Source organism: Scomber japonicus, chromosome 5 (assembly GCF_027409825.1).
Source record: "Scomber japonicus isolate fScoJap1 chromosome 5, fScoJap1.pri, whole genome shotgun sequence".
NCBI lineage: Eukaryota > Metazoa > Chordata > Actinopteri > Scombriformes > Scombridae > Scomber > Scomber japonicus.
This window is the reverse complement of record NC_070582.1, coordinates 18,969,800-18,979,225: the sequence shown is the minus strand read 5'-3', so window position 1 is coordinate 18,979,225 and position 9,426 is coordinate 18,969,800. Positions and strand designations below refer to the sequence as shown.

Here is a 9,426-nt window from a genome sequence, read left to right as displayed (position 1 = left end):
GGAACCAGAAAAGATTATATTCTCAAAACAAGCAAAACATCTAGCACAGAATCATAATTAAAATAGTGCAGATGCATAATTAAAAGCTCCGCTTTGCTTTATCATTCACCTGTGGGGAACAGGTGGTGCTGGTCTGTATAACCACATCCGTAAACTGACACCAGTGTCCATGTGAGAGAGCTGGAGGATCAGATCAGATCCTCTGCGTCCTCGGGAAAAGAAGACTCTGACCTCCTGACTACTGATGGGTCAAATACTGCAGTTTGACTCAAAAATACATGACAAAAAACATACTTTGAGCATTTTTAACCCTCCAAAAATATAAATGCTGACATGCTGAGACCATTCAATTCAAATGTATTTGAGGGTGCAATTAATACTCATTTTCATCATCTATTGTTTTTGGTTGTAAAATGATGATTTAAAGTTACTTGATCATCAGGATTGTTTCATTTTAATTTTCTGTGGAATAACTTTCATATGTAAACATAGACTTATTAGACATATTTGTTTCATATCAGGTTGAATCTGAGCTACATATTGAAATCTACAAATGTGTTTCAAATTTATATTAACTCGTTAAAAAAAACTGTAAAACTGCAGATATTTCCTGTGAAATGATAACTGTCAGCAGATTCCTTGACTCTGCTCTCAAAGGTCTCCAACCCACATCTGACAAATTTTCTTAATATAGTTAGGAAAGTGGTTTTTCTTCCCTGAACAGCATCTGGTTTCTAAACAGTTGACAGGACAGAGGAACCGGAGCACTGGAGAGTAACTGGAAACTGAGAACAAGTACTAGTCAAGAATACCACACACAGCCACTTTGTAGCTATTGTTTATTATATCCTTTGGTCAAGTCAGACCAAGCAGTGACCCTTCCAACAGACAAATAGAAACTCGACACATGGCCCACAGCTCTGTTTTAAATTAGCCCCCTAGTTTAGTTTCTGCCCCTCTGTACAGGTGCTGTTGTCTATAGTGGAACAGGGCTCACATTTTCCTCTGGCACAGTGTTTTAAACAGCCTCAATCTGATGTGCGCATATCCATACAAGCACTTAATACAGTAAATTAAGACTAAGACTGAACTGTTTACTTTTGTGTGTCCAGGAGAAGCTAACAAATGTCATTTCTAGCTGCTTTAAAATGCACATATTCCAGTTAATTTGTTGTATTCATCATTTTGAGAACAATACAGAAGTCACAAGCACAACACTGAGGGAAAAATAAGTACAAAGTCAATATTTCCAAAGCAAAAAAAAAAAGAAAAGAAGGTGAACAGTCCTGTACCCTGGGGGCTGAAAAGGCGCTCTGTCTTTAGAATGAGAGAAGCTTGAAGTCAAACATCTATTCCAGGCTAACATCTTATTACTCCACCTATCCACAGTGCTGCTACATACTTACTTTTTGGGACACAGGCACACTTAATATTCAAAAACACATGAAATCTAAGAACAGCCATCACAACTCCAGAAATTGATCAGTAGGCCCATGAGGAGGGTTGGATGGATTAGCAAAAAAGAAAAAATATGTGAGTGGGGGGGTAGAGGACAGAGTACAAGGTGAATGGTCTAGCCCTTGACGGGTGAGAGGTTGATATTCTGCACAAAACACTTAAATACACTTTTCCTACCTGCCCCCCCCTGCCCTAAATTAAAAAAAAAGCTATGAAAACACATGCACAGTTCAAAAGCTGTGGGTTGAAAGGGTTTGGGGGTGGGGTGGCAGCGGCAAACAATTCATTTATTAAAAACCACGGCCCACAGTGCCATCAGCTGGGGAGGCCCCACCCGCTCGGCTAGCTGCCACAGCAAAAAGCCTGGACACAAAGAAAGCCAGCAAAGACGTGCCCATAAGTCAGTGCTCTGGTTGACACGCTCCTTCTCACACACATACATTTCAACAGTCACTCCTTAAACACAAATGGCTGAAGTTACAAAAGTCTGAAGTACAGATGAACCGTAATACAGTCACATCATCTGAAATATTTTTATGCTTTCGCTTCACTCTCGACTCCCTTTTCTGTGTTGTCGATTTCCATGTCGTCCTTGCCGTTCTCCTTGGTGTCACCCTTCACCTGCTCTGCTTTCTGCTCAAGAGAAAAAAAACAAACAAAACACACAAATCAAATCAGCTATTTCTCACCTTTCAGTCAGTTTGGCTATCTAAAAACATTGCTATCCCACCCTCTTGTGGCTGTTGTAGAAAACAGCAATCCTTCACCTTTGAGTCCTGCTCTGCAAACTTCTGGAACATATTAGCGTAGATGCGCTTGTCCTTCTCGTGCTGCTCTTTAATGTGTTTCTGACAGAGAACCACCTAGCAGGATATAATGAAGGAGATGTCAGACAGCCTTGTTTTAAGATCACGCTCGCACTCAAATGCAGCAACATCAATTTACTTGCCAAATGAGCTCCTGCCAGTTACAATAATAATACATCTTATAGTACAACATGTGTCAGTTTCATTTGGATGAAGGTACAAGAAATTCAGCCATAAAAAACAAATTAAAAAGACAAATTGGCAGAACTGGCAACATGATAGCTATATTCTGAAAGAGGGTTTTAAACTAAATGAATTGTGATGCACTCAATAGCTAGGAAGATACAGTCCTGGTTGAAAGTTGTTGGAATAATCCTGTAAGACAGTACTATACCTGGCTCTTTGCAGCCTTGTTGGCAGGATAAAGTTGAACAACTTGCTGGAAGTCGTCTCTTGCCTTGTCGAACTCCTTCGTAGCACACAGCGCCTCACCCCTCCTGAACAAAGCCTTCTCATTGGATGCATCCAACTCCAGAGCCTATAGATTTATAAATATATTAAAACATTTTTACATAATTTAACAACATTAATAATCAGTAATGGTATTAAATTACAAAACTATACCACAAAGAATAAAAGGCACAGGTCACCAACAGTCTCCTGCCTACTAAATATGGAATCAATTCAGTCCAACCAAAGTACAAGCCATAAATATTACATACCTTGTCACAGTTTTCTAGGGCGTGGTTCGGCTCCTGAAGTTTGAGGAAGCACATGGCTAAGTTCAAATATGCAGCCAGCCGTAATGCTTTCGCTTTCTTCTCATCCTCCTCTGACAAACCAGATTCATGTTCCAGCCATGACACAATCCTTTTATACTGCACTGATGCCTGCTTGTATTTCCCCTCCTGTAACATATGAAATCAACACATTAGAAAACAGTGTTCATACGTCTTAAAATTCCTTCTAAAAAAAGGTCCTGTGTGTAAGATAAAGTGGCATCTAGCAGTGAGTCTGCAGAATGAAACCAAATGAATACCCCTCCCCTACCAAGTGTGTATGGTGGCCATGAAAGCTCTGTGGAAGAGGACTTGCTCCTTAAGTAGATATAAAAGGGCTCATTCTAACAGCTATAATACACCAGGCACAGGCACCAGCCCAACATGTCTGTTGCAGCATGACTGCAGCACAGCACATCCGTTATAATCATCTGAAGCTGCTATACTGACAACCGAAGCTGCACACACATTCACAGGCATCACATGGCTCGTGTCTACTTCTTCACTATTTTTCCCCTATGCACAGCTATGCAGCCCTTCAACAGGTAAACACTACATAGAACCATGTCCAAAACAACAATCTGTTTAAAAATTCATAAAATTAACACCTTATTGTAGCAGAGGTAGTGCAACACAGAAGTGCAATCCACAAAATCAGTGTATCCATGATCTTATAGTTAAAACCATCCGGTTAATTAATTCAGGATCAGTTAATATAAAGGGTTAGGGCTGCATCACCGCTTAGCAAAACTCAAAATGGACACAGTGATGGAGACAGAGTTGGTGTAGCCGGTAGAAAACTCTGTTCCACCCAGCTTATTCGATATATCTGTGCCTGGTGTATTTCAGCTACCAGATAATTCAGGTGATTATACATGAATTAAAACTAACTTATCAATATTATATGCCATTTTTGTCAAGTCTGTTCCACTAGATCCCACTAATCTTACACACTGCACGTTTAAGCAGTGTACTTTGCAAATACATCCGTGCGTACCTTGAAATACTGTGTGCCCTTCTCTTTGACAATGATGCTCTGTTCCAGCTTCTCTAATGTGTTCATCTCCCAGGATTCCTTAGCCTAAAGAAAGCACAGATATTAGTCACTTCTCAGAGGGGAAAACATTGATATGCAAAGCAGACATCTAATTGGCTGCTGAGTAAAGTAAAGTCGTGTTTGCAGCACGGTGACAAGATCAGTCACCTTCTCAAAGGCTGCCAGCTTGATCTTGTACTTCAATGTTGCCCCACCGGGAATGTTATATTTTGCATTTCCTGCATTCCCAAAGCCATACCTACCACAAAAAGAAAGACACATCATTAGATGTATAAATAGTGTATTACCTGTTGCAGTTTAACTTAAAACAGTATTACAGTGCAGTGTACTATATAATTGACATAATTGAACAGCTACATAAAAAAAACAATGAAAATGCCACATAAAAATGTTTTCTTTCATGGTGCATATGATCATACTTGGGCTTGATATCGAAGAGAGCCTCCTCTCCCTGCTCCATAGCCATGATACCCTTCTCCACTCCAGGAGGCAAACCAAGACTCTCTCCATCGCCGATCTCAAACTTCAGTTCTCTCTCATCAAACACGTGTCCGTTACAGGTACCCTCCACAGTTACTGAAAGAGGTTTAAAAATAGTTGGTTAAAAATTAGCTTCTGCTACAAATCAGACTCCTGATTTAGCCATAAGGCATAGGCAAGCGATGTAATTTCCCAGCTGCTAATCAAGATGTTTTGCTTTGTGAAGGATACCTGCACATTAAAGAAAAGTTAAATTACAATGGTGAATGCTCCCACAGTACTGCCAAAATCTGACATAAGTGCTATAATCTATTTTTTAACAAACTAGTCCTTTATATGCAATTATCATGCTAGTCAATATCAATAACACTGGTATAAAATAGAATTGAGTCTTGCGTAGGTTTTGCTCAGTTAGTAAAGTTGCATTTACAAAGAAAGCTACTTTGCCAGTTGAGCAGGAATATTTGGAGATTTAAAAAGGGACATTTTTATATTTAATAAAGACTTTAATTTTATGACACGGATGTCTATATTTCAGTATCAAACCAGTCAAATTGAAAGGTTTAACAACAAACAATTAAAAAGTCAATTTTCAATTTGTTTTCAAACACAAACTTTTCCCAAAATGTAACCTAGCACAACACATGATAAACTTGTTTTCAGCAGGTACATGCATTGTTTTGCCCAAACCACAAAAATGAGCTATGTTTGTGTGGGCCTGTTGCTACAAGTACTGCAGAGATGGTGGATGTAGATGAAATATGAACTTGGAAGTCCAGTTCAAAAATCAGTGCATATCTGGAGTGAAAATCTTGCCTTACATCTCAGGTTAACAGTAGAAATAACATGATGCTACAAGGTATTATAACTGCAATGTGCACTTGGCCAATACATTGAATTGTCAGGTGACATTAGGGTGAACTGCAGCAAAATCTGAACCAGACAAACTTAACAGATCCCTCTGCTGATGCATCCCTGCTAAGCAACCATAGTTATTTCATAGTGAAATAAAGGAGGAGGATGTATTTCTTTGTTGCCGTACTATTGTCTTTCTGAATGTAGCCTTAAACCTATTGTATTTTGCTTGATGGCTATCGGGCCTGTCACTCAAATAGTTGTTTCCTCGTTACACAAACCACCAGAGCCAGTCTCCTTCTCTGCCCACTCCAAAACAGTTGTCACCACTGGAATCTATTTTAACCAACATGAACTCAAGCTGACTACAGCCTCTGTTCTTCTTGAAGCATGAAATTACAAACATTGCACAGCCACCTTTTCAAGCCTACAAGGGAGTGTTTAATTTCATCTTTGGTGTCTTTAAATGGCTTAAGCTTTGATGCAAATACATCCTCAGATATTTCATTTAGAGCTGTGGTCTGATATCTCAGTTGTAGCAGTAAGGACACTACTGTCACTACTCCTAAAGCAGTGGTTTCTCAACCATTGTTACATCTAAGGCCTCAGTAACAGGGTTCCCACAGATCCTCAAAGTCTTAAATAAGATTTTCAGAATTTATGGTCATAAACGTCTTTTAAAAAAGTCTTATTTTTAATTATGGTAGGTCTTAAATTTAGAGTCGATACTTAGTTGCATGAGAAATATTCTCTCAGAGGATTCACGTATCTAAATATGGATTGCAACTCGGTCCAGCTCTTTCTTTACTTTTTCTGGTAATGTTTCGATTGGCTCTCCACAGGCCACCTGCTCTGATGAAGTAGTGCACAAAACAGTACACATGATGCTAAACTAAAGACAATTAGCCAGATAGCTTCAAAGGAGCAACAAAGTCTTCTGTTGAATCTAGTAGTTGCTTGAATCTGCATAATGTTATTAGTACGGATCCACTACGGCAAATATGAAGGAGAGAGGCAGACTTAATTTACTGACTGCTTAACTGGTGTTTACAGATTTAATGGGCTGCTAAGATAGATGAAATGTAGATATACTGTATGTTCAGAGCTTCTGAGCAAGTATGTCATAACGGGGAGAATTAAGTATAACCTGCTCTGTGAGTACAACTACAGCCTCATTGTTTTACACAGTGATGTCAAAATTAACAATTCCAAACAAATTGTAATTCAAATTTACAGTAAAGTCACATATAGTTTATGTGATGTAAAGCAAAACGGTGGGACACAATTCATTGCATTTTCCATTAATTCGATTGCTTTGTGATGTTACACATTGTTATATTGAGATAATTAAAAAATCCCTATTACTATCTTCAAATTGATTTCAAACATGAAGCTCAGCCCTGATGTGATTTTATTTGGTTGTGGAAAAGATAATAAATTGTTGAGATCTTATTGAGCATTACATTTGATTTCTGAAAGTGTGCAGCAACCCTGAGTAAAAAAATGTGTCCTCATATGTAAAGCATGAAAGCCTAGAACAGCTCTCAGCTAAAAATACACACAGACTCTGCTTAAAATGAGAGGTATCAGTATTACATATTAAAAGACCAGTGTATAGGATTCTGCTATGTCTAGTGGTGAGGTTGCAGATTGCAACAAACTGTAAACCGCTCCCCTTTTAAGTGTAAAACGTACAGTGGCCACAAGATTTGTGAAAAAGGCCAAAGCCCCTCTCTTTGCCAGTGTTTGGTTTGTCCATTCTGAGCTACTGTAGAAGCATGGCGGTGCAACATGGAAGATATAAAGGGCTATAAAAGGATTCTTAGTTTCAGGTGATGATACACCAAATAAAAACATACATCACATTATTTTTCATTCCAGCCAGGTTAGATGTCACTACATTTTTATACCCTGCATCTTTAATTAAATGATTATCCTATTAATGATTTTTGGTGATCCTGCTATATTTTTACACTTTGTTGCTCAATGAAAAAGGTTTTTTCCCTCTATCTCAGTAAATAAAGAAAAAAAGAGCAGTGTACAATCTGTTACCTTCAACAGCAGCTCCTTCATTAGGCTTGGAATATCCTTCCCCTTTAGTGACAATACGACGGATAATTCCTCCATCCTCTTCATCAGTTATGTCCTCCCCTCGAAAATCAAACAGTTCCACCTACAGGTGTGCAGACATGTGAATTAATATTGACAGGTACTTTTCCCATTGATACAGGATCAAAGTATAGATCAAATACAAACTCAAGACTATGATTGAAGAATACTTAGATAAATCATAATAATCTAATGCTTACCTCAAACACAAGAGTGGCATTGGGGGGTATCTTGGGTGGGCTGCCTGCAGATCCATATGCATACTCTGGCTTACAGATGAGCTGGGACACCTCCCCCACTTTCATTGTGGCCACACCAATGTCCCATGCCTTTATTACTTGACCTAAAACACAGATAAGACTTGATGAAATAACACTGGCTTCTACAACCACGGCAGGTGAGTGTTTGTGTCTCCACTAGATATGAACCAACCTTTGCCCAACTCAAAGGAGAACCTCTCTCCTCGGTCTCTGCTCGAGTCAAAAAGAGTGCCATCCATAAGTGTGCCCACATAATGCACAAACGCCTTGTCACCAGTCATAGGCAGCTCTGTGCCTGTGCCTTCCCTTTTCACCAGCTGGAAACATGCAATAATAAGAGAAATTAAGAAAAACTGGAGATTTGTTTTAAACACATATATAGGGCCATCTTCACACATTCATGTACTGTACAGCCACTCTGGTGTTTTGACATAAGAGATGATAAAGATGCCAGGAAATGCACATATACTGTAAGATCTCATTCAAAATGTACATGAATAATAAATGAGCCCATTGGCATTAACTGAGCTTTTGCATGTGGTATTTATCGAGAGGTCTGGAAAGATCTAGAGGTTTCTAGACATGTGAACTAATTATCCATGTTGTTGGCACGATAGCAATTACTCAGCAATTCAATAAATGAAAACGAAACCAGATTTATGGCATTACGTTGCAGTCAGCATTGAAACTCAGCATTCACCCGCTAGCTGTTTTATTGACAGTGCGTGCTACAGCCTAGCTAACCACAGCTAACATTAGCCTAGCTGAGCACCGCTAATCTCTAAGCTAGCTGGATCAACACGCGGCACTAAAAACACTTGACATGTACCTTTAAAACACCCCCATCTTTCTTTGGCGTAATGTCCTCTCCCTCCATTGGGATGGTGTGCTGTCCTTCACTTGTCTGCTCCTCTGCAGTCATTGTCATGAAGCAGTTTTCCTTCCTCCTGCTCTGACCTGCAGCACAACTCAAACCAGCCAAACCCTGACTGGTAGTAGTGGTTGCTAAAGCGGACAATACTTCAGTGCAGTCGACTAAAGCTGTTTAAAGCGGCCAAATACTGTCAATAAAAGCACCGCTGCAGCCTCTGTGGACTCTGCTGTCTCTGCTGTCTCTGCGGGCCAGTCACACCAGTATCTCAACCGGACTGGGACGTCTCAAGTCCACGTTGTCTCGCTGTCTGGCTGGCATCTGACAACTGCTCAAAAGGAGGGCAGAGAAGTTTCCAGACCTTAGGAGGAAGAGGAGGGGGGTGAGCCCGCACTGGTGGCATTACATTTACTACACCAGCACCTCCTGGTGAGGGCGGTGCACGCACGGAGAGCATCTTTTACAGATACATTGTATGTAATCACATTTGTATCATTATCAGTGTTGGGGAGTTACTAGGTACATATACGGCGTTACGTAATCTAATTACAAAATAAATGTAACTATAATCCATTACAGTTACTGAGAAAAAAGTGTAATTAAATTACATTTACTTATGAAAATACAAAGGGGGTCACATCTGAAGCCAGACCTTTTAGATTTTGCTCAGGAGGACAGTTTTTTCCTCATTTTAAAATATGTAACGTGTTACAGAATATACATATAACTGTAGGCTATTGATTTAAGTATT

General features: G+C 39.5%; 1 protein-coding gene across 1 annotated transcript; it reads right to left on the bottom strand.

Annotated features, from left to right (window-relative positions):
- Positions 1–822: 822 nt before the first annotated feature.
- Positions 823–9,006, bottom strand: fkbp4 (FKBP prolyl isomerase 4). Its single transcript, XM_053319134.1, has 11 exons — positions 8,634–9,006; positions 7,977–8,121; positions 7,745–7,887; positions 7,488–7,608; positions 4,520–4,676; positions 4,248–4,338; positions 4,041–4,124; positions 2,987–3,172; positions 2,659–2,802; positions 2,226–2,321; positions 823–2,091 (listed from the first exon to the last, which is right to left on the bottom strand). The coding sequence occupies exons 1-11, from the start codon at positions 8,730–8,732 to the stop codon at positions 1,993–1,995; spliced, it is 1,365 nt and encodes a 454-aa protein (XP_053175109.1). The 5' UTR covers positions 8,733–9,006; the 3' UTR covers positions 823–1,992.
- Positions 9,007–9,426: the final 420 nt, after the last annotated feature.

What these genes read in the sequence shown, in the direction of transcription:
- fkbp4 (XM_053319134.1), bottom strand. Translation starts at nt 8,732, where the DNA reads ATGACAATGACTGCAGAGGAGCAGACAAGTGAAGGACAGCACACCATC. An exon ending in AGCTGGCAGCCTTTGAGAAG is followed by an intron (nt 4,125 to 4,247) that starts GTGACTGATCTT and finishes TGCTTTCTTTAG; the next exon opens with GCTAAGGAATCCTGGGAGAT. An exon ending in AGGGCACACAGTATTTCAAG is followed by an intron (nt 3,173 to 4,040) that starts GTACGCACGGAT and finishes CATATGTTACAG; the next exon opens with GAGGGGAAATACAAGCAGGC.